Source organism: Cryptotermes secundus, unplaced genomic scaffold (genome assembly GCF_002891405.2).
Source record: "Cryptotermes secundus unplaced genomic scaffold, Csec_1.0 scaffold174, whole genome shotgun sequence".
Taxonomy (NCBI): domain Eukaryota; kingdom Metazoa; phylum Arthropoda; class Insecta; order Blattodea; family Kalotermitidae; genus Cryptotermes; species Cryptotermes secundus.
The window spans coordinates 1,239,685-1,264,373 of NW_019734351.1; the positions used below are offsets into that span (position 1 = coordinate 1,239,685).

The 24,689-nt window shown below is 39.4% G+C and overlaps 1 protein-coding gene across 5 annotated transcripts; it reads right to left on the bottom strand.

Moving 5' to 3' along the window:
• On the bottom strand, positions 1 to 23,695 carry LOC111868784 (integrator complex subunit 9). Of its 5 annotated transcripts, none has more exons than XM_023859755.2 (8): positions 23,392 to 23,695; positions 21,211 to 21,402; positions 19,753 to 19,955; positions 16,669 to 16,846; positions 12,775 to 13,462; positions 9,132 to 9,523; positions 5,060 to 5,260; positions 1 to 192 (listed from the first exon to the last, which is right to left on the bottom strand). In XM_023859755.2, the coding sequence occupies exons 1-8, from the start codon at positions 23,398 to 23,400 to the stop codon at positions 73 to 75; spliced, it is 1,983 nt and encodes a 660-aa protein (XP_023715523.1). In that variant the 5' UTR covers positions 23,401 to 23,695; the 3' UTR covers positions 1 to 72. The 5 variants fall into 5 exon arrangements, with proteins under 5 accessions (XP_023715523.1, XP_023715519.1, XP_023715521.1 ...); XM_023859751.1 differs by lacking the exon at positions 23,392 to 23,695 and adding an exon at positions 22,970 to 23,186; XM_023859753.2 differs by lacking the exon at positions 23,392 to 23,695 and adding an exon at positions 22,094 to 22,578.
• Between the last annotated feature and the right edge of the window lie 994 nt (positions 23,696 to 24,689).

Genomic DNA, 24,689 nt, shown 5'->3' on the forward strand with positions numbered 1-24,689 from the left:
TATCAATAATGATAACAGCAAAAATAATAATTTATTTGTATAAAATAAAAATACATTTAATTTCTGCACATATTAGAACTTGTTGAGGCACTGGAGGAGAATGTTACGCAGTCGAAGACGGAGTTGCTCGTCACCCTCACAGAAAATATGTGTTGACGAGTCTTCCACCTGAATCAGTGTGTCTTCATTTTGCTGGAAGCAGAGGAAGCATGGTCTAATCAAAGATCAAACCTGTCAATTCACTTCTGTCTATTTTATACCGGGACACAGAAGGGCCATTTCAGAAGTCACTTGTGTCGTGGCAGTTGAGTGACTACAGGCAGGGTTTGGATTGGTAATTGGATGTACTGAACGCTCACAGATCCGTGATTACAAGTAATTATAACTGTGACACTAATTCACAACTTTCAGCTCACTAAAGCACAGACTTAAGTCTTCTCAGCCTGCTGTGACTTCACCAGTCTTCTAGTAATGGCTTCCAATGGCTGATGTTCCCATTCGCCTGGGTTCCCAAACTGTACCTGGCCTCAGCTACAGCAACTCTCAACTAACTGACTGACTCTGACTGTCAGTCAGGGTTACATTACAAATGTCTCTAGACTTGTCCTGCTTATAACATCTCGGCATGGACTGCATAGAAAACACTGCTTCAAATTATGGCTGTATGCAATTGCTGCCATGGAAACATGCTTGTTTGCGAAGCCATTACTCAGTAACAGCTGTCTCTGCTGGCTTCATAGTTCTTGCCTTCAGCAAACATGACACAATGCTCCCTCCTTAAGGCTATTCTTCCTGAGTAGCTTACAGTCAAGGTGATAAGGAGGACAACTGAAGCAAGAATTCAGAATTGTACGGGAATCTGTGAAGAGACGACATGGTCAGCATAGTTAAATAATCTCCACTGTTAAGATCTGTTATGGGAAAACCAGTGAAAGCAGGCTGAAGACTTAGTATGTGCTGTAGTAATTGGTAAAGTGTGCAAATGAGTGATGGCGCTAGAATTACATGTAGTCACGAGTTGTGTGGTAAAGTGGTCAATATATCAAATCTCCAACCGAAAACCCCGTCAAGAGTCACTCTTAACATATGAAAATACACATATACATATATACTCTTCAGTCACACACTATATACTTCCTTCCACAGTGCAACCCATTTATTATCTCCCTCTCCTCACTACAAATTTCAGCTGTATATGGCCATCATCAGGTGTCTCTATTAGCTAAAAATGTGTAGTACGTATATGCAACTGCCTAATCCCACTTTCATAACATGACTGGGGGTCTGTGTTGATATATGTGTCATTCACATGTAGGTTGTCTTTACTGATTTTATAAATGTTATACCTTTCCAAGGTATTCAAATGTTTTCCCTTCACTTCCACACATGTACAACCACTCAACCACTATGCTGTATTGTAGCATCCTGTTGCACAGTGTCTACTATTTATTCATGTGTTTACTGCCGTCTCATGTACATCTCACACTACAAGTTTTAAAATTTTAGAACCCTCAACTGTTTCAAGTTGTATATTGTCATGTGTTGGGTGTGTGACATGCGACAAATAACTTCACTCTGTCTTGGATGTAGTGAATTTATTCCACACTTGCTCTTACATTTACATAATTACTGCCATCTGCAGTATCACAATTACTTCTCCTGATGGAGTCACTTCCATGCACTCAATACAACTCAACTCGTAGCTGCTGGACTTCAATTCATACTGGATACTAGTAACTGGCTCAATCCTCACTCACACTACTCCTGAATAGTGTTCACTGCTCCCTATCTAGGCTCAACAGAGACAACATAGAGAACACACTGCTGCTTGGCAACAGATTTCAGGTATTGTTGTCAGGTGTTTCTACCTATGCATTGCCTAGCAATAGTTGCTGCATGGACTCACCTGTTGCGTGACATCACAGTATAGTGGGGAGGGGTGTTTATCGAGCGTTGCGTAAGGAATGGGGGTACATGACGTCACTCATGGAAACACAGAGTTCACGTGACCCCTACTTTCTGTTGTGCCATCCACGTTACACTGCTCCCTTCTAAAGGTTGTTTATCCCGAACAGCCTAACGGTACATCTCTGTTCCTTTTCTTTCAAGGCTGTGCTTGCTGCATCTTCTTTTGGTTTGGCTACTCCTTTTGCAGCGACTATTCTCCAGCTGTTACATCCGCTCCCTTCTTAAGATTGTTCGTCCCAAGTAATTCCATGGTCCAGCGTTCGTCGATCTGTTGTATCACGTTCACTCCTCAGGTACTCATTCATGCTGGGAAGGCCGGTGTTTCTACATTACCGGTTCCTCCTCTGCTTGCAGTTTCTTTTTCCATTTTGGAGGGGGCTGACCCCTCCACAAGGTCCTATCCTTGCCTTGTTGTAGGCTGACAATAGTTGCTGCACGGACTTGCCTGTTGCATGACATCATGGCCTAGCGGGGAGAAGTGTTTAACGAGCCTTGCGTAATGATGGGAGGAGTGGGAGTACATGATGTCACTCGTGGAAATGCAGAGTTCACGTGATGCCTACTTCCTGTTGGGCCATCCACGTTACAATATTTTTATTTAACTTGTCTATTGCACAACATGTTTCAGCCTATTTGGCCATCACCAGGTGCACTAAAATTACTGGAGAAATTGCTATACTTTTGTACACTGTCATAACTTGTTTTTACATGTTTTCCTAATTTTCATAATTTAATTTTAAAATCCGAAATATAATTTATGAGCAGCATGTGTTGTATAGACTGGTATATTTTTGCGGTGATGTATGTTTTTCCTTCCATTTTGCCATGTGTAGATGTAACCATCGATAGTTATAGCCAGATAAGTGGTAACTGAAAGACATTTATTTCATGTGTTTCGTGGTGAACTAGGTAATGACTATTAAGATGCTTTGTTGCCAGTTGAAGAGAAGAAGAGGTCAGGTATTTCTGATGAAGTATAGACAACCTTTGACAAAATCATTCTCTCTACATAACAGGATCACTTAGTGCACACTGTTATTCTATCAACTTTAGTATCTTAGAGAATGCAGCTGTCCTTGAAAACTTTTAAAGTTGATGTGGTTAGGTATACTTCATAAATATTCCTCTTAACAATTCCCTGTTCAAACTTAAAAGGGCTTTATGCTACATGGTCTCCAATTAATGATGCTTCAAATATCACAATTTCTTGGCAAATCAGGTGGATTTAAGAGGGAAATTTGCAGCAGCATGGCAGCACTGTACATTAAAAGCTCAGTCTTGGAACTTTATGTCAGTGTTTCAGAATCTTATTTACGAGGTCATTCCCAGTCAGAGATATCATATGAATATGGACTCAATTCTGATTGATTTGCTACCATGGATGTAGTTATGGTGTACGTGAACAAGCAGGCACAAACAGGTTCAAACACAAGCTTACTCTCTAGCATCAAATGTAACTAAACATGCTGTTTTCATTTTCAAATGAACAATATCCTAATAAGCATTTTGTACATGACTGTGAAAGGGTAAAATTTTGTTTCTACAAGCCCCTGATTGTATGAAGCCACTGAAAAAAGAACAGAAATGTTTCTACAAAATATAATCTGACCACCAACAAAGAAATTCAATCCATGTAACCCAAAAGTGTTTTTCAACAATAAAAGCGGTGGTATGATGCATTAGGATTGTTGTCATTTCTACTGTAAAGACAGGAGACTGAATTCGGGTAATGCTTGCCGCCATTCAATCCAGAACCTTCTGTATTTTCATCTTGTGTCTAAAAATGTAAAAATTAGAACATACAAAACTATAATTTTGCCTGTGGTTCTGTATGGGCATGAAACTTTGTCTCTGATATTAAGGCCGAACATAGACTGAGGGTGTTTGAGAATAGTGTGCTGAGAATATTTGGACTGAAGAGGGATGAGGTGACAGGATGTTGGAAAAAAACTGCATAATGAGGAGCTTTATCACTTGTACTCTTCTCCAAGTATAATTAGAATGATCAAGTCAAAGACGAAGGGATGGATAGAGCATGTAGCATGAATGGGGAGAAGAGGAATGCATACACAATTTTGGTTGAAAAGCCAGAAGGAAAGATTTGAGGTTTTCACGGCGGTGACTATGAAGAATGCCGTTTTCTGTGATGTGGTGCCATGTAGATCTTATGTGAACTTATGTTTCGGAGGAATGTATCGCCTCCATCTTCAGGGTACAAAAACCCGTGAGCAAGGAACCAGCAGCCACCTGCTCATGGATTTTTCTACTCCAAAGATGGAGGCAATACATTCCTCCAAAATGTCAGTTCATACAAGATGTACACGGCGTCACATCCAGAAAGATGGCATTCTTCACTAGGAATACCAAGACATAGGTGGTTAGATAAAATTAGAATGTATCTTAGAAAGACAGAATTGGGCAGAATGGACTGGATTGATCTGGTTCAGGACAGGGACCAGTGGAGGGTTCTTGTGAACATGGTAATGAAACTGTGTTCCATAAAATGTTGGGAAATCCTTGAGTAGCTACACAACTGGTGGCTTCTCAAGAAGGGTTCATCTCCATAGATTTGGTTGGTTTGTCTATTGTAAAGAGAGTGGCACACATTTTCCAAAAAGAGCAAAGATAAAACTAATAAAATGTGTGAACATGGTTGAAGCAATTATCCAAGAGCTTAAACAAACAGTATTAGTTAATATTTAAACTACTTGGTACTTTCATCCTCCAAGCCCCAATCAGGTGTTTTGTATACTATCATAAGTTATGAAATTTTTAAGAATGAAAATCCATAGGAATACTTTTCAAATCTCCTCTACCATTATTTTTGTGTTTACCATTCTATGACTAGTGTCATGGGCATGAAGATTTTTTCTTGTGCTTTAGTCATACAATATAATTTTTTGACATCATCAAATGCATGATGCATCTGAATGTGTGAAAGAAAAGGGAATTTTACATTCAAGGAAGTATGGTATATTCTTTTCTCTCCACAAATTCTCTTTATATCATCGCATTCAGACAAGGAAGCCTTTTTCTGACTTCCTTGCAGCCATCACTATAAATAAATAACCCACAAGATAACAAAGTATACCAGATGAATGATGTAGCCACTGGCAACCTGCTCCACCTTGGCATCAGTGATCCCTTCCTGGGTAATCTTCTGGATGAATTCATCAATATCGAGTGATCCCCACGTGTAATTACTTGGTTTCTTGTTCAAAATATCTTCCACAAGACGAATTCGCTTCTTACCCACTGTGCTAACAGCTTTTGGTTCTCCGACTTCTAAAACCTGTACCAAAACAATATCAACAGTTCTTGTTTGATATTCAAGTAAGAGTGAAAGTAATCTCATATACTGGCACTTGAAGTTGATCCAACATGTAAGTTCACATTTTTACACTTTTTGCAAAAAAGGAATGCTTGCAGGAGACAGATTATCTTTCTATCCACTTGACCATATGTTTAATTTCCCAAACTATTTAGTGAATTTTCATGAAAACAACTTTGAAAGCTGTCAAGTAAAGTACTTATGATACATAATGGTGCAATATAACCTGTATCTTATGAGGGTCAGTCAAAAAGTTCCTGGAATGATGGTATAGCACTCTAATGGTAGGACATACGGCATTGTTTACCTAATCACCTTCAAAGTAGGACCCTTGCATGCATACACACTTGCTCCATCAATCCCGCCATTGTTGAAAGCAGTGGTGGAAGGCTTCTTTAGGAATCTTCCGGAGCTCAGCCGTCACATTCGATTTGATGTCCTCCATGGTTGCAAAATGTGTCCACTTGATGCCCATTTTCAGAGTAGGGAACACCCAAAGGTCACTTGGAGCGAGATCCGGAGAGTACGGTGGTTGAGTGAAGACAGGAATGTTTTTCTCAGCGACGAATTGCTGTACAACAAGCGATGTGTGGCTCGGTGCGTTATCGTGATGCAGAAACCACTGTCCCTGCCACTTGTCACGCCACTTCCTCCGAACCGCATTGTGTGACCTCTACAAAACTTGCACGTAGAAATGGCCAGTAACAGTACCAACTTCTTGCTTCAACTCCGTGATGGTCATTCATCGATCACATCAAATCAGTTGTCATATTTTTCCAATCATTTCTTCGGTTCTGGATGTCGAAGGTCTCCCGCTGCGCTGGTCATCCTCTAACGCCTCCTGCCCATTCTTAAACCAGGAAAACCAGTCATAAACTGTGGATTTCTTTAGTGCAGTATCACCGTAACCTTACTGCAGGGCTGATAACATCTCTGAAGCAGATTTTCCCAATTTGCACATGAACTTGATGTTTGCACGCTGTTGAAACAGCGACATTGTGCCAAATGACCAACACTCATGTCTAATCCAAATGGAACAGTAATGACACTGCACACTGAAACCTGTCCAGACCTGTTGCGGTTGTGAGCAGACATGCTGAGCTTCCCACCACAACAGTGTGCGCGCTATCTTATTGCTCGTTCTCCGCCTGCAGGGGAATTCCCAGAACTTTTTGACTGCCCTACATATGTGAAGATTAAACAAAACTTTATGATTTCTTGCATGCACATACATACTCATATTATATAAAATACAGATCTGAATAAGACTGACAACTTTTATTTTAAATATTTTTCAGTATAGTAAATAATGTAGGAGACTACAAGGGAAAATGACTATGACTTTGTGCAATGTGATCTCTCTATAGCAATCAGCTTTGCAATAAATATACACATATATAAAATAACTGACATCAAAATCAATGATATGTGCAGAAGAGAAAGGACATGTTTAGAAATATGTGCACTTGTTGGTATACATGTTTGTCCTCTTGCAGTAACATTAAAGTGTCTAATACATTTGAATCTGTCACCTTGCACAAGAGAGGTTAGATTTCCAGCCAACAAGAACTGATGAACAGTCATATCTGCACACTGCAATAATATTTCTTGTAAATTTCAGGCTGCTTTTCCTTCTTGATTGTGTGATTGATTTTAAACCTATGTAACGAAGCGGTTTCAGCAGTTTTCAATTCAGGCAGTAGAATGATCATGAATGGTAAGTAGGTAAAGATTATGGAAGTGGTGGTCATGGTCTGTTTCAAAGTGATCCTGGCATTCGCTTTGAAAGACAAAGTTAAACAAAAATCTTAGGCAAGGTAACTGGTTACCTGGCCAAGAGCCTGCTGGATACTTCCTGAATACAAGTCTTCAGATATTTACTGCTGCACCAAGTTTCTTAGTCGAGCGTTGTTTTAAAGACTTCATTCCTCAGCTTATCTTGACTACACAATGTACACTGACATGTTTCAGTTCTTCTCCTCTTTCCATCGTTTTATTCTTGAAATCAAGGGCTGGATGTATCAAGCTTGTTCCAATATTTAACAGTTTTATAATCAACTAGCTGTGCCCGGCCACGCCTTGCTGTGGCTCAGTCTGCCCGTTCTTCCCCAGTTTGATTTGCAATTACTCGACGCATTGCTTCCTCTCCGCGAGTATGACGACCCAAGTTTGATCTTCTGCGAGGCATTATTTGAATGAACTAAAGCAGATCGATGGCACTGATGAAGGAAAAAATGCTAGCAACAGGCCACTGTTATTGCGTTTCCATGGAAGTATACGCTAACTGTTCTAGCGTTACAATTGAAACGACTGCTGCGAATGCAACGTTGAGTCAAAATTTCGAAGCGCTCGGACGGGATAGGGAATACATTATCAAAGAGTTAGTTTCATCTGTTGCTTAGGAAATGCTAGCAACGGGCCACTGTTATTGCATTTCGATGGAAGTATACGCTGTTCTAGCGTTACTATTGAAACGACTGCTGGATTTCGAAGTGATCAGTGAAGAACCTTCGGAGATCTTCGATAATATTTTTGCTTAATCTTCTCTCATCAGTCATCAGTGCCATACAATAATGTAGGTCTAGCAGTGGTTTATAAATTTTAATTCTTGGGTGTCCTCCAGACTAATGGTAATTTTAAAACTGGTTTATAATACCTGGAATTTTGACGTAACTGGCAGATATTATATTCCTACCACGCAGTAGCATAGTTGGTTAAGGCACTATGCTACAAGCTGGAAGGTCACGGGATTGAATGCCGATGAGGTCATTGGATTTTTTTAATTTACCTAATCCTTCCAGCCACACTATGGCCCTGGGGTCGATTCAGACTCTAAAAGAAATGAGTAACAGGAATGTTCTTGGAATGTTCTTGGGGGTAAAGAGTGGCCGCACGCAAGGCTGACAACCTTACTGCCATCTATGATCCGAATGTCTAGAAAATGTGGGAACCTCAACATCTCACAAACCTATGGGCCTCCATGGCCTGTTACAGGGATACCTTTACTTTTTACTTTACTTACCATCTTCTTCTATATAATGCAAACTGCATCCTAGATATGTAACTTGTTCAAATACTTTGTTGTTTTTAATAGCTACAATTTTAGTTATATTTGTACCCTGATATATGCACCTTCAGTATGTTTTTTGTGTATACATGTGGTCTTCATTCTTGAAGGCATTTCATATTTATATCATGTATTTATATGTATAAACAGTTTACTCCACACTCTCTGGCTCATTCTAACTTTGACAGTCAGTCATCATGACCTCCTTGTGGATGCATTTGCATAGAAGTGCTCACTATCTAACATCAGTTGGTATCTCTACAGTTTATTCATATGCCTTATATTCAGTGCATGAATTTAAATATTATGACTTCTAAGTTCGCTTCCCTCAACCTCAGAGATTACAGCTGCTGATCAGCATCACCTTGTTGGTAGTCTTCCCTCCTCCCTCTGTTTCCTCTATTTAACCTCCATAAACCATTCAATTTCCTTAATTTATGGTTATTAAGTAAGCTTCACCAATATTTTCGTGAGTACCAATATTCTGGGAAGCAAACAATATTTTATAATGTAATGTAATGAAATGCCTTTTTTATGTTATGGTAAGTTAATTTTTTTGTTTCAAAAATGAAACTCACCAAGTGTTTATCATTGCAAAATCCAAAGACACAGCCCTTTCAGAAGGAAAAACTTTCTAAGGCATGTGGATTTGCTTCGCCTAGTATTTCCAATGAATAAAACTACCTCATAAATTGGGGTATGCCTGCATTTATCTCTATAGATACAGCAGCATAATATAACAACACTTTTACAAACTACAAATACCTTGAGGATGTGCTTGTTATCCTTGACCTGAAGGCCCCCAGTCAGTGTTGACAGTGAAACTCCAGTCCGCACTTCACTGGGGAGGAGGAACTCAGCCAACTCTGGACTCAGTTCAACCCTTCCTTGCCTTCTCTTGAGAGGGAGTGTGAGAACCTCATCTCGTTTGAATGATATGATAGGTCGGTCTGTTTCTACTACCAAATCAATTCGATGAGGTGCTGTCACAGGTGGTAGGGTGTATGATTCAGGTAGAACCAGTGTGCCAGGCCTGAGATCCCTTATCAGTTTGTTAGCCTGTGTGAAATTGAGGCTGGTGTCAATGGGACAGTGAACTGCCTTCATTGCAAGAGGTTGGAATGGGGCCAGCGCTTCCAGGTATGGAAAATCTGGCTCTGAAATAAATTGGATGGATTTATGCTTTGTATGTTTGCTGTAAAGAATGCAGAAATATGAGTCATTCACCTTAGTAAGAAGCAGCTGCTTCTACGGATAACAACTTTAATCATTAATAGCTAGATGATATAGGTCATAAAGGAGAAGTGTGTAAGCAATTAAACTTGGATACTGAGACAGAAATCCAAGTTGTATGGGACAATAACAGTAATAATGGTGGATAAGGTCGCCACATATTTTCACTGTACATGAGCAACATATTATTAACTTTCTTTCCTTATTTTATAATGAAAGACATTCAGTCCACAATCTCACATCACATTTCTTTAAGATCTATATTAATATTACCCTCCAATCTATGTCTAGGTCTTCACAGTAGACTCTTTCTTTCAGAGTTTCCCTACCAAAACCTTCTATGCACTTCTCTTGACCTCCATGTGTGCTACATGGTCTATCCATCTCACCCTGCCTGATTTGATTGATGAGATCTACAAATTATGGAACTGCTCAAATGCAATTTTCTCCAGATTCCTGTTATTTCATCCTTCTTTCGTTCAAATACTTTCCTCAGCAACCTACTCTCATGTGCCTTCAGACTATGCTCTTCCCATAATGTGAGAGATCAAGTTTCACTTCTTCTTCTTCTATGGCGCAACAGCCCGATGTCGGGCCTTGGCCTCCCTTATCAAGCCCCTCCATTCCTCTCTATCCTGCGCTGCTCTCTTCCAGTTCCTTACGCCCATTAACTTCTTTGCATCTTCTTCCACCAAATCAATCAAGTTTCACACTTATACAAAACTACGTACAAGCAAAGTTATAATTTTGTATGCTTTAATCTTTGCATTTTGCAGTAGCAGGTGAGAAGATAAAATATTCCAAACTGAATGGTAGCAAGCATTCCCAAGATTTAATATGCTCTTCAATGCTTCATGAAACCAATTCTGATTTGTCAGCATTGTTCCCAAATACCTGAACTTGCTTCATTTTCAAAGGATCTATTAGCTATATTTATGTTATGATTTTGTTCTGCATTCTGATGATGAGGTATCAACATATTCTTCGTTTTCTCTGTGTTAACTTGTAGACTAGCATCCTTACTACTGTCAATTGGAGCTTTTGTGTTTTCCTGCATGGCATTTGTGTTATCTCTCAGCAGGTTTACATCATCAGCATACACCTGATGCTGCTGTGTCCAGGTTTTCTTGGACTTTCCTAATGGCACATTCTAAGCAAAGTTGAAAAGCAATGGATATAAAGCATTGCCTTGTTTTAGACCATTCTGAATGGGAAATGTGTCAAACCATTGTTGATCTATATGGACTTTGCTGTAGGTTTCATTTAAACACATCTGACATAGTATACTAAACTTCATAATAATACTGTACAATAAATCCTTCCTAACTGTAACATAGGCTCTCTTGAAGTTGTAAATAGCTGATGTACCATATGTACCATCCCATTGTACTTCCACTTCTTCTCCTGCATGTGCAAAAACAAAAAAACACCCACCACCTGATCAGTAGTTGATCTGTTCCAATGAAACCCACACTTGATGATCTCCAATAATTTTGTATACATACGAAGTTAACCTTGAAGGAAGAATACTGAATAATATTTTGCATTTTTTTTTTGTTTAATCAGCAATCAGAATATACATTCTATAAGCTAATGTTATGGGTGTTTAGATGACATGATGAGGAGGCATCCAGCGACGAATCCTCAGTAATTCAAATCAGGTCAATTGGCCAGTTTCGTTTGAGTTGTCTTGATAATTACTATAGTCAGTTTTATCACATTTCTTGTAAAGAGGTACAATAATACACTCCTTCCACTTCTGAGTCAATCTTCCTTGTTCCAAAATGAATATATTGGTCTATGGGTCTCAGAACATGTCTTACCTCCTGCTTGAAATTTATCAGAGGTCATGATATAAGAGCAGATATTAACTGGAGGAATTCTAACTAGTCCTTAGCTAATGTGTGCAGTATATGATTATGTAGAATACTTTGGCCAACAGAATATGTGAGAACACAATGTCTGAAACATCCAGTACAATAAGAGTCTATGTGCAATGTCTCAAAGTTTGTACTTTACTTAAGTTTTTAATGCTGAGTGGCATGCTGAATCTGTCTGAAATTTTTCTTAAGACAGAATTAAGACTGACCCAGTGGATATAAAATAGACCACATTATTTATTGCAATTACGTACGAAATAATACTGAAAAAGAACTATAAAATTAAATTATAAGCAGAAATAAAACTGTCAGAAGCCTACGTATAGCAGGACCCAGACTAAAACCGCCCTCTGTAGGCTTTGCAGCTACAGTTTTAAACATGTTACAATATTGAGAATGTTTGGATGTCTGCATAAACAGTGTGACCTTTCGTGTCTTTGGAAAAGTCTATAAGAAAGTGGTGTTTAGATGTGTTGAGAGGTGCTTACAGACCAGGTGACCACTTTGCTGCTCACCCAACTCCCACAACAATGTATTTCATATTCCACCAGAATTACGTAACATCTTAATGAAAATGTTATGTAATTCTGGTGGAATATGAAATATATTGTTGTGGGAGTTGGGTGAGCAGCAAAGTGGTCACCTGGACTGTAAGCACCTCTCAACACATCTAAACACCACTTTCTTATAGACTTTTCCAAAGACACGAAAGGTCACACTGTTTATGCAGACATCCAAACATTCTCAATATTTTAACATGTTTAAAACTGTAGCTGCAAAGCCTACAGAGGGCGGTTTTAGTCTGGGTCCTGCTAAGTGCAAATCATACAAGGCTATGATCAGTAAGACAGTACGTGTTCCAAATAATGAGAAACATTACAATATACTACTGAATATGTTCACATTACAGTGTGAAAAAAGAAATCACTTAGTGGGGGGTGGAGTCCAACTGGGTCCACTTGGCATGGCAGCCACTGACTGGCCTATTGTACCTGCCCCAGTGCCACTTTGTCCACCACAAATCCCACTTGAACAGACCCGGGATTGAACCCAGGCCGCTGCAGTGGGAAGCCAGCGACTAACCGCTTGAGCTATGGCACAGCCTTACAGTGTGAAATATATGAAGTTATGAATATTAGGAATGAATGTTTCATTATCAGTAAACATCAGAGTTATCAGTTGTGTATTTATTTCAAGAATGTGGAGTTATTCCAGGTAATTTACCTTGAATTTCATCCGATGATTGATCTAAGACATAATCATAGAATAACGAGTGTGTGTAGGTGATATCTTACCTGTGAAAACAATAGTGTTCAGAGCACTGGATCCCCACAATTCCACAAAGTGAACAGCATCTCCAAACCTGAGACTTGGGTGCCCACAGAAAACTACACATGGCTGACGATAGTCAGTGCTGAAACCTTCTGTATAGATGTGTTTAAAATGCTTCAAACGACCATTTCGAACCAGAAAAGCATGAGGGAATGGTTCTTCAGGTAAGTAGACTTTGTTCTGCTTTGCTGTTGACAACCATTCGGCCAAAATGTTTGAGTATGCTAGTGATGTATCTGCCACAGGTGATATGAAAAACATGGGTATTGTTGCCATTCCAGAGTTATCAAGGTGGCTGGAGAGGCACTCAAATAAGTCATACACAACCCCTGATGGGTAGCAAGGAATGAGGACACTACCACCACACCTCAGTGTTGTAGCCACAGTCATGCACAATTCCCCCAGCATGGAGTCAGGATTCGCAGTTGGAGTCTGTGTCAGACCAGTGAGAATTAACACATTGGCATTCTTCAGAGCCGTCTGATCCATGGGTCGTGGGTGGGTTGTCAGTGTGGAGGAGCCACTAACATATGTGACCTTCTCATAGTGAGAGGAAATGACCCAGTTGCTAGAGCCAAGACAGTATCCAGAACTGACTGGCATCACACCCACAGCTCCATAGACATCAAGTTTCTCATTATAACCAACCATCTGAAAAATAAAGGTTAACAGTACATGTTTCAACTGATTTTATTGAAGATATGAAGAAGGGCACAGCAAACACTGACTTCCAGTTATTGCCACTTCATGCTAATGAATCGTGTTACAACAGCCTGAACTATTTTTCACTGTTTCTTAAATTCATTATTTTTATGCTGAATACTTTTCTGATGTTCCTCAATGTAAGCTTTTCTCTTGCCTTTCAACAGCTTCTGCAGCTGCTACCACCACATGCAATATTTGACCTATATGGCCTGTTATTACTATTGAAAGGGAGATGTTGTCCCTACATTTTGTCCTAAGCATATATGACAGGTCCAAAACATTTGCTCAGGAGAAATACTGTAACATGACATCAATGAACAGTCAGTAAACACTTTAACAATGCCAGGCCCAATGCTAGGCAGTGGTCACAACAACCAAAGACACTGCTAGAAACAGTGTTCTCTATAATGTGTGTGCCAAGGCTATATAAGAAGACAGACCAGCAGCAGACAGCCAGTGATATTGAGTGATAGCAGAGGGTAATCCGTTGCTGGGATCTGCTGCCAAGCACCAAATGGTGAAGACACAGCAAACTGAGAAGACTTAGCAAGTGCCATAGTCAGAAAGCATTATAATTACTTGTAGTTAAATTTATATGTGTTCAATTAAACCAATTACCAATCCAAACTCACTGTCCAGTCACTAACATGTGACAGTATCCTTATATAACCATAAGTAATATCTATGTAACTATTATGAAAAAGAGAGTAAAACAAAATGGTTAAATTGAAAACTATGTCTATGGCACAAATGCCTATGGGACTAAAAATAACATGTCAAACTACAACATGGATGACTAATGAAGTGATGAGGGAGTGGTTACTAGTTGTCTGAAAGAACCACAAATATTATAAGACAATGAGAGAATGTTTGTCCTGGATATACGAAGGGGGACCCCAAAATAACCGGAACCGACCTGTTGCGCGCGCATACTTTGTAGTTACGAGTTGTGCTGCTAGGTGGTGTTAGCTGGGGGTCTCCCACAACTGTTAGTGAGCTGGCGTCAGTCTGAGTTAAGTGGTTTGTCTGTGGTGCTCTGTTGTGTGCGTTCCTGTTTCAACCCTTTGGCGATTAGTGAGATGGCCGACCAGAAGGANTGTTCCTTCTGGTCGGCCATCTCACTAATCGCCAAAGGGTTGAAACAGGAACGCACACAACAGAGCACCACAGACAAACCACTTAACTCAGACTGACGCCAGCTCACTAACAGTCGCGGGAGACCCCCAGCTAACACCACCTAGCAGCACAACTCGTAACTACAAAGCATGTGCGTGCAACAGGTCGGTTCTGGTTATTTTTGGGTCCCCCCTCGTATTTAAAGGTCACTAACCACTGGAAGTCAGATCGGTGATCCATTCAATGAATACTGACCTTGAGGTAAAACCTGGTAGAATGGCCTCACAAACTACAAGTTCTAAGTGTAGCAAACAGGCCTTTTAAGGATTATTTTAAACAGTTGTATTCTGAATGACCCTTGGCAGGGAACAGTGTTGTGACACCAATCAGGAAAATAACGAAGCCTAGTGCAGAACAACTCTGCTAGTAGATCAAGTTCATAGAAGGAAATCTCTCCAGAAATCCAGAAATAATAGTCAAAGGATTTAAAAAGTGGTATATCTAATGAAATGGGTGAAAAGGAGGTTGAGGATGGGGATGGGAATGTTCACAGTGAACACCAGAGTGTCAGCAGTGAGATAGGAGATAGGAGATAGGAATTATAAACACAATGAAGCTGAGACAGATGATATGAATAGTGAACACAGTGACAATGACAGAACTAAGTAACGGTTAGAGACTACATAAAGGAAATTAACTCAGTGAATGTTATGTCACACATGTCTAACATGTTTGCTTGTAATAACAGTATGAAATTAATTCAGAACATTTCTTTTTCTGTGCAGATATGTTACTTACTGCAGTCATCTTGCATTCCAGTAAACACAGTAACACACTTTAGTGCACTGCAAAAAAAAAAAAAGTCTTGTGCTATAAATTATTATACCAGTAAAAGTGGTCTGTCTAGACATGTATGAATTGGAGTATGCAAAACTATAAGTTTGCCTGCATTTTTGTATGGGTGTGAAACTTGGTTTCTGACATTAAGGGAGGAACACAGACTGAGAGTATTTGAGAACAGGGTGCTGCGGAGATTATTTGGACTAACAGGGATGAAGTGATAGGAAGTTTGAAGAAACTGCATGAGGAGCTTCATAATTTGTACTCTTTGCCAAGTATAATTAGAATGATCAAGTCAAGGAGGATGGGATGGGCATGGAATGTAGCATGCATGGAGGTGCAGAGGAAATCCATAAGGAAAGAAGCCACTAGGGCGACCTACATGTAGATGGGAGGACAATATTAAAATGGATCTGAGAAACAGGATGAGGTGGTATGGATTGGACTGATCTGGCTCAAGATGGGCCACTCAACACAGTCATGAACCTTTGGGTCCCATAATATGTTGGGAAATTCCTGAGTGGCTGAGGAACTGGTGGCTTCTCAAGGACTCAACTCCATGGAGTTAGTCAATAAAATTGATTCACTAGAGAAAATTCTTTTGCCACCAAATTCTTGACATTTTTCCAAATTCTTGTGTTGAATGTGATATTTCATGCTATATAATGTGACATGAAACCTGAAAGGTAGAATAGCGGAGCCAGAAGAGGTAGCCACTGTTAGGAAATGGCCTGGTATACATGCTCTCACAGCAACGGATATGCATGCAACAACAGAAGTGCAGAAAGTGGTGTTTTCTATGTGGTACAAGCCGAGGCCATATAATGAGGACAAGAGGCTAGTCAGTTAGTGACTGGCACTTAGCAGTTAGTTGTGGGTGAGCAGTCACAATTGGTGGTTGCTCATGAGCATGGAAGCAGAGAAATCTCCACTGTTAGAAGCCACTACCAAGCAACAACTAGTGAAGATATAACAGACTGAGAAGACAGTGTCTGCTGTAGTGATCTGTAGAGTCTGTAGAGGAGCGAGAGTATTATAATCATTTGTAGTTCATGGGCATTAGATAAATTCAATATTCAATCCAAACCCCATGTCTAGTCACTAACACATGACAACAGTTACAAATGCTGCAGTAAGGGTTTGGAATTTGTGAGAAAGGAAAGCTGAAGAGCTAATTATATATAAAGTCTGCATGCCTGGATCCTGGCAAGACTACTGTTGACAGCACGCATGTTGTAGATATGCCTCCAGCTGCGTGGCTTCTGACTGTCACACAATGGTGATGGCAACACATGGAGATGCTCCTTCCAATGGCTTGCTAGTGTGGCTTTTGGTGTCTGCTCTATGTGCTGGACCAGCTCTTCCAAGAAAAGTCTGTTAAAGTTACAATGATAGATTGATGGGATTACAGTTGACTTAAATGGATGGTTATTCAAAACTGTCAAATCAAGGTAATAAAAATATAGCACACATTTATCCATTTCCCAGGCTTCTAATTTTATTTTATAGACATAAAAATTAAAAATTTCATTCTGGGAATGAATCCTGTTTGGTCTCTAGATATATTTAAAATATCAAATTTTATTCCACACTTGCTCATACAATCACACAGTTTACAATCTGACAACTACTGCTATCTGCAGTATTACAATTACTTGACTGAATACTCTTCCCTGGCCAACTCGTAACTGACTTGAATAGCCTTCGCTGCTCCTTATTTAGCCCCGTTATGGACAACACACAAAACAGCTACGTAATAGGCACCACTGTTGTCTGATGCTGTGTTTGCCAACAGCCTAGCAATGCTGTCGGGAGTTGTTTACTGCTGAGTAGCAACGGCGGCATCCCTTGTTACCATGTTACGTCACCGCTGGCGGGGTAGGCGAAGGAGTGTTGACTTGCCTGCTACCTTAGTTAGTTAGTTATTAGAGAGGGTGGGTTTCCCCATGCACTTAGACCTGTAGTGGTCCATTGTGCTTCCCTCTATGATTTCTACCAGTCTCTATATCCTACCGGTATTGGTGCTTATCATCAGTCCCGCCCAGCCAGCGAGACCAGCTCTACTGGCTGAGAAGTATCTATAATGCTTCCCCCATCTACCGGAGGTATTAGTGACTGCTGTTGGGTGGCAAACGTCCGCAATTTTGGCTCAGCGACCTCCTTTGGAGGTATGAGGTTCTTTTACGTGCCGTAAAGCTACGACACGGGACCCACGGCTTAAAGTCCTTCCCGGAGGACTTGTTCCCCAAATTTTTCTGCCCTTAAAATTCGACGACCTCCGCCGGGTATTTGAACCTGTGTACTATGAGTCATGAGGTGGGAACGTTACCTCTAGACTACGGAGGCCGCTTTGCCTGCTACCTTAGTAATGACAGCGATCTGATGGTGTTACATCACCGCTGGCGGGGGCAGGGGTGTCCTGCATAGCGCAACATGTCATAATATGTTTTGGCCACACAAGGCAATCAGCAACACAGTTTCATATGTAATTTTCAAAGTGTACTGTGATGTGTAGGAACTGACTACCAGGATATTTTCTATATGCTGATGACATCCTTATCACATATGACCAAACAAAACAAACAGAGAACCCTATCTGAATTCAATGTATTACAACTTACCATAGAATTTACAACAGAAAAGGAATCACAAAATTGAATTCACTTCCTAGACATCACAACACGCTGAGAAAATAACAAACTAAACTTTTCACTATATTGTGAACTCACATAAATAGACATTACAATCTATCACAACTCCTATCATCCTTGTGACTATAAACTACTAAGCATTAAGTACCTAAAAATAGACTACATATATATCCAATATCCAAAAAAGCAAAATTAGAAGAAAAAATCCATTAATGACATAGAAAACAATAACCAATATAAGGAAATACAAGTTGTCACCCCCCACCCCAAAAAAAAAACTTTCCTTACCCAAGAAAGAGACAAAAACAAAATGGGCCACTGTAACATACCATGAAATAGTAGGAAAAGTACAAAACTGTTCCAAGACAAACAAATGCCTTTTGCATATAAAGTGCAACATGAAACCATTCAAAATCCAAAAGAGACCAGTACAATAAGATTGGGATACATATCTCATGAGAAGACTGATTTTCCATTCAGATACATCAGATAGACAGGGCACACTAGAGACAAAGAGCACATCCAAGAAATACAAATAACAGCAACTCTGGATATTCAAATCATATATTAAACACAGAACATACATGTGGAACCATAACAAACACAATGGATGTCATAAAAATAAAAAAGGGAAAAACTGAAACAGCTGAGAGAAATACTGCATCTATCTGACCAGCATGAATAATGTACACATGAATAACACTTGCATATACATTCAAAATAAAATAGTTGAAACTCTACACCAGACAGCAGGGCATATAAAAAAAAAGAAAACTATGAAAAACTCAACATGATAATAAACATTGGCAATCTTCATCCACCTACCATAAATACTATGTACATATATTACCATAGTTCCTTATTGGAACAGTATCAAAATATAACACACCGTTATAAATTTAATGCATAAAAAGTACAATAGAAAAAAGCAACACAACTGCCACTTAAGACCTACATAGAATGAGGTGCACCAATTTCTTCAACCTCCAAGTGATAACTTTAATTTTACCTATCAACTTCAATTTTTTTATTATTTACTTCAATTACTGTTTTCTTAATGCTTCACTCAACAAAAGAACACAGTGCACCCTCTTCAAGCATACATATGTACCTGATGATGGCTGTGTGTGGCTGAAACATGCAGTTATCTGAACATTAAATGAAGGTTGTGTAAATAAGACAAACATAATAATCCCAAAACAATGCTACATGGTTCATCCACCAGCTGGAAACATGTTAAAATATGCACTTTTAAATTCTACATGCATTCAAATGATTTATATAGTGAATAAATCTGTGTTCATGCAAGAGGTGGGGAGTATGCATTAGAATTCATACAAATCTAAACATTTACTTATAATGCCTTCACTCCACTTACTGCTATGTCTATAATTTAATAATCACACTTGATTAATGAAAACGATGATATATTAAGAAATGGGATACATGTTTTAAGGGAATCTCATAGCAGTTGATTTGAGAGATTGATTGGAGGCTAGATGGGTTTCATAGGTAGTTTGGGGGTGACAGCAAAGAGAAAAATCACTTCCCCCCTTGCCAGAAATCATACCCTCATTGCCTAGTCTGTAAATGATCACTGGCTGTTTCTGACAACGGCATTTAACTGACCTTCCAATCTGAAGAGTGGGTTCTGTGGCATAAACCACACCTGCAAACCCTGTTCCTTCTGTAATGAAGGGCAGAGCTAGCATACACAGGTAGTTGGATATCAAGATGACATCTACTTCTGAGAAGTCAATTATTTTTGGCTGAGGTGGGAAAAACTCTGGAGCAGAGTCCACAAAAACTCGACCACAACATTCTTTAAGTTCCTGAGAGCAAGGATAAGTCATATTATATCTTGAGCAAACATAAAATCAGGACATAACTTCAACTCATAATCAGAAATGATAAATAGAGAGCAAAATTGTACAATTGACAAAGAATTATGCCATGAAGATATACGGGTAAAATGGTGATAAAGCTTCATGTATTCGTAACCCTGGTACTCACTGGTACTGTGTGGTTAGTTTCCTGCTCTGGTTGCTTCATACCTGGGGAAAGACTGCCTAGTATTACTGGATTACTGTCCCTTTAATTCTTAAGTGAGTGTGTTATGGTTTTATGTTATGACAAATACCTTGTCCTCACTTAATCTATAAAAAATTTTTGGATGTAGGATTTCTTTCGGTTATCGAATTGTTGCAAGTGGGATGATGTACTGTATGACTGATGTGTGTGTGTATGAAATCTGTAGGTAGTTAAGTTTTATAATACAGTTGACTCATGTACGATATGTATGTTATATTAATATGTAGTTAATGACTTGTTCTCTATCTGGAGGTTGTATCACCAAATATGGATTCTTGGAAAAAATAAATTGATCGATTGATTGATTCATAGGTGGATGGATAGGCACTATGGCTGACCAAAAGGGGGGGGGAGGCCTCTTGGAAATTTTAACAATTATTCACCCTATAACAAGCTGCTCTGCTGACTAAGCTATCCAAGATCTTGCAAGCCTGTACATTTTGTTTCCACTGAACTTCCCATTTGAATGATTTATTTTGGCAGACTTGTAAGATCAATTACTCATCCACGCATAGCCTTCCTACTTCTGTTTCAGTAAGCCTTCTGTATCAGGAACCACATTTACCAGCTTTATTCAACAATGCCATTAATGGACAAACATCACCATTTACCAGCGTATTTTTTTTATAAACTTCAGGTTGGTTTTAGCTTAGCTTATTTAACATAACTTCATGCAGTTTTCAATTAACANTGCCTTCTGTATCAGGAACCACATTTACCAGCTTTATTCAACAATTCCATTAATGGACAAACATCACCATTTACCAGCGTATTTTTTTATAAATTTCAGGTTGGTTTTAGGTTAGCTTAGCTTATTTAACATAACTTCATGCAGTTTTCAATTAACATGTTAGGTAAGTTAACTTCACATGTTTCTGCATCAACTACTTTAACTGCCTTCATGTTTCTTTATGATTCTCTTATCCCTTTCTACAGTGATGAGTACACATTACCATACAAACTGTAATCTCAGGTAGATTTATAAGCTAAACTTACACCTTCCAGCTGTGGGTCAGAAACATCACGTGGCATCCATCCAGGCAAATTGTTTAGTCTTGCACTGGGAACTAATGGTAAAGGCAAGAAGTTGAGCACTGTTTGTGTTGATAAACCACAGTCTAACATTAGTGTTATTTCTTTGAAACGAAGAACATAGCATGGTCTGTTTGGGTCACTGCTCAGACAGTACTGAAAGGAAACAAAAATGTACATACTTTTCTTTTTGACAATACAAGAAAAGAAGATTTTAAAACAGAATCAGAAATTTCAATAACAGGAGTTCATAAGACACAAAAAAAAACATAGATGAAAGTGGAAATATTGAAAGAATCATCTGACAACATTCCCCAAAAGGTAAAAAAAAATTCAATCTTAGGAGAACTATCACAAGAAAGATGTCAAGATTCAGTTTTCTGATACCCTAACAGACCACTCTGGACTTTGGGAAGAGAAATATTCTCTCAAAGAATAAAATAGTGACACTCCTCTACTTGGGATTAAAAAAAGGACCATGAAGAGGGCTGTCTTTTATCACAATTCAATCTCCCTTTTGTAATAGTAGCATTGTTGTCCCTAGTAAGAGCCACATTTTCTCATATTCCATATCACTCCAGTAAAAATAATGTTGTGGTCTCTTATAAGGGCCCTTTTTTCTCACACTTTGCATTTACTGTTCCAATTGACAAAGACAAGGATCTGAGTGTCTATCTTCCTTGTAACCTGCCTAAACTCATCATATCCTTAGTCTACTAACCTCAATCATGAAAATGGTGGAAAGATGTTAAACCAAATTCCTGGTATCCACCTACAACACCATAAAGTGTCACAATCCAGATGACCACAATATGAACATTTATTGCCAAGAAAATCCTGAACTTACACTGTATCTGGGTTCCCATAAGTGCACAGCCCATTACAGTTTTTAATCCAACATTGCTTCCATTCTCATTAGGTTCAGTTCAGTTTAGTTGGGGGCACCCAAACTACAACCTTCAATTTTATACAGTAAATAAAACCTGGATTCACTTAAGAGTGTAGGGGAGAGGCAGGTCTCTGGCAGCATAAAGCAACAGAAGTAAACAATCAATTGATGTTCCTGATTTTCAGTCTCCATTGTTCAGCGATCGCAAGCATAAATGAAAAGATCTGAGAGACTGTTAGTATTCTGCACTTCTTCCCATTCACTCTGACCGTGGTCAATTCCACTACTCTCCTTACTTCCATCAATTTCCTCCTAATGATTCACTCTTATACCAGTTTTCAGTGTTTATTTTTTATTTTCTCCGGCTTTCTTTCTCATTCGCCCTGAGATTGAAAAATGCTGTCTGCTATTCGTTAATTCTGGGCAGTTATTTCTCCGTCTGACAGCAGCCCCCCCCCCAACTAGTAACGCTGTCCCTGTGCTTAACTAATTAAGCAATACACCATGAAGGCGTATGGGGGACCGGATGTATACATCCACATTTCCTTGACCTCGGCACTAGTTGGTGAGTTGTCAGCTTCACGCCCCGGCCCCACGGTACCCATTTTATAGGAAACTGGGTGGACCCCAGAGGCGCTCTGGACGATATGGAGAAGTGAACATTCTTCACCCCACTGGGACCCGAACTCTAACCCCTCGGTCGTCCAGCCAGCTACATCGACTGCGCTATCTCGGCTCACCCCCACTGACTAGTACGTGGAGGGTTAATACATTCTTGTATCTCTAATTGCGTAGCACCAGATACCAATATTACTTGCAATTGAGACTACTTACTAGCTTCATTTTTAATACCACAGAAACGAATATACATATGCTGGAATGTTGCTCTAATATGAAACAGTTATGTGTAGAACAAACATAACCTACATTATACTGTTCATATGTTACAACGGAATTCTAGATGTAGCTAACGAACTCACAGCTACAGGGGGGCAACGATAACTAAAGGAAAACACTAGCAACATCTAAACGCGAAAGCTCTGGATTTACTTGAGACATCCANGACGATATGGAGAAGTGAACATTCTTCACCACACTGGGACCCGAACTCTAACCCCTCGGTCGTCCAGCCAGCTATATCGACTGCGCTATCTCGGCTCACCCCCACTGACTGGTACATGGAGGGTTAATACATTCCTGTATCTCTAATTGCGTAGCACCAGATACCAATATTACTTGCAATTGAGACTACTTACTAGCTTCATTTTTAATACCACAGAAACGAATATACATATGCTGGAATGTTGCTCTAATATGAAACAGTTATGTGTAGAACAAACATAACCTACATTATACTGTTCATATGTTACAACGGAATTCTAGATGTAGCTAACGAACTCACAGCTACAGGGGGGCAACGATAACTAAAGGAAAACACTAGCAACATCTAAACGCGAAAGCTCTGGATTTACTTGAGACATCCAAGTAATAAACAAAACCTATTATTCACGAAAACGTCGCGTAGTCCTTTAACTGAATCAACAGAAACACTGAACACATTTCGACCATTTCGACGCCAATTAAGCGTGGTATTACGTCACTCAAACACGGTCAAACACCAACAGCTTAGCCGGTAAAACGGTACACTACTATCCCACTGTTCACACAGAAATGAATAATTTTACATTACTTAGCTATTCATCTTATCTTATAAATACCACTGTCGTAATCAAAACTTGATTAAGGAGGAAATTATGGGGAGGCTGAATTGGGTAATGCTTGCTACCATCAGTCCAGAACCTTTTGTCTTCTCANGACAAACATAACCTACATCATACTGTTCATATGTTACAACGGAATTCTAGATGTAGCTAACGAATTCACAGCTACAGGGGGGCAACGATAACTAAAGGAAACCACTAGCAACATCTAAACGCGAAAGCTCTGGATTTACTTGAGACATCCAAGTAATAAACAAAACCTATTATTCACGAAAACGTCGCATAGTTGTTTAATCGTATCATCAGAAACACTGAACACATTTCGACGCCAATTAAGCGTGGTATTACGTCACTCAAACACCACCAACAGCTTAGCCGGTAAAACGGTACACTACTATCCCACTGTTCACACAGAAATGAATAATTTTACATTACTTAGCTATTCATTTTATCTTATAAATACCACTGTAGTAATCAAAACTTGATTAGGAGGAAATTAAGGGGAGGCTGAATTGGGTAATGCTTGCTACCATCAGTTCAGAACCTTTTGTCTTCTCATCAGTTGACTAAAAACATAAAAATTAGAATATACAAAACTATAATTTTGCCTGTGGTTCTGTATGGGTGTGAAACTTGGTCTCTGACATTAAGGGAGGTACATAGACTGAGGGTGTTTGAGAATATTTGGACTGAGGAGAGATGACGTGACAGGAGGTTGGAGAAAACTGCACAATGAGGAGCGTCATAACTTGTACTCTTCTCCAAGTATAATTAGAATGATCAAGTCAAAGAGGATGAGGTGAGCAGGACATGTAGCACAAATGGGAGAAAGA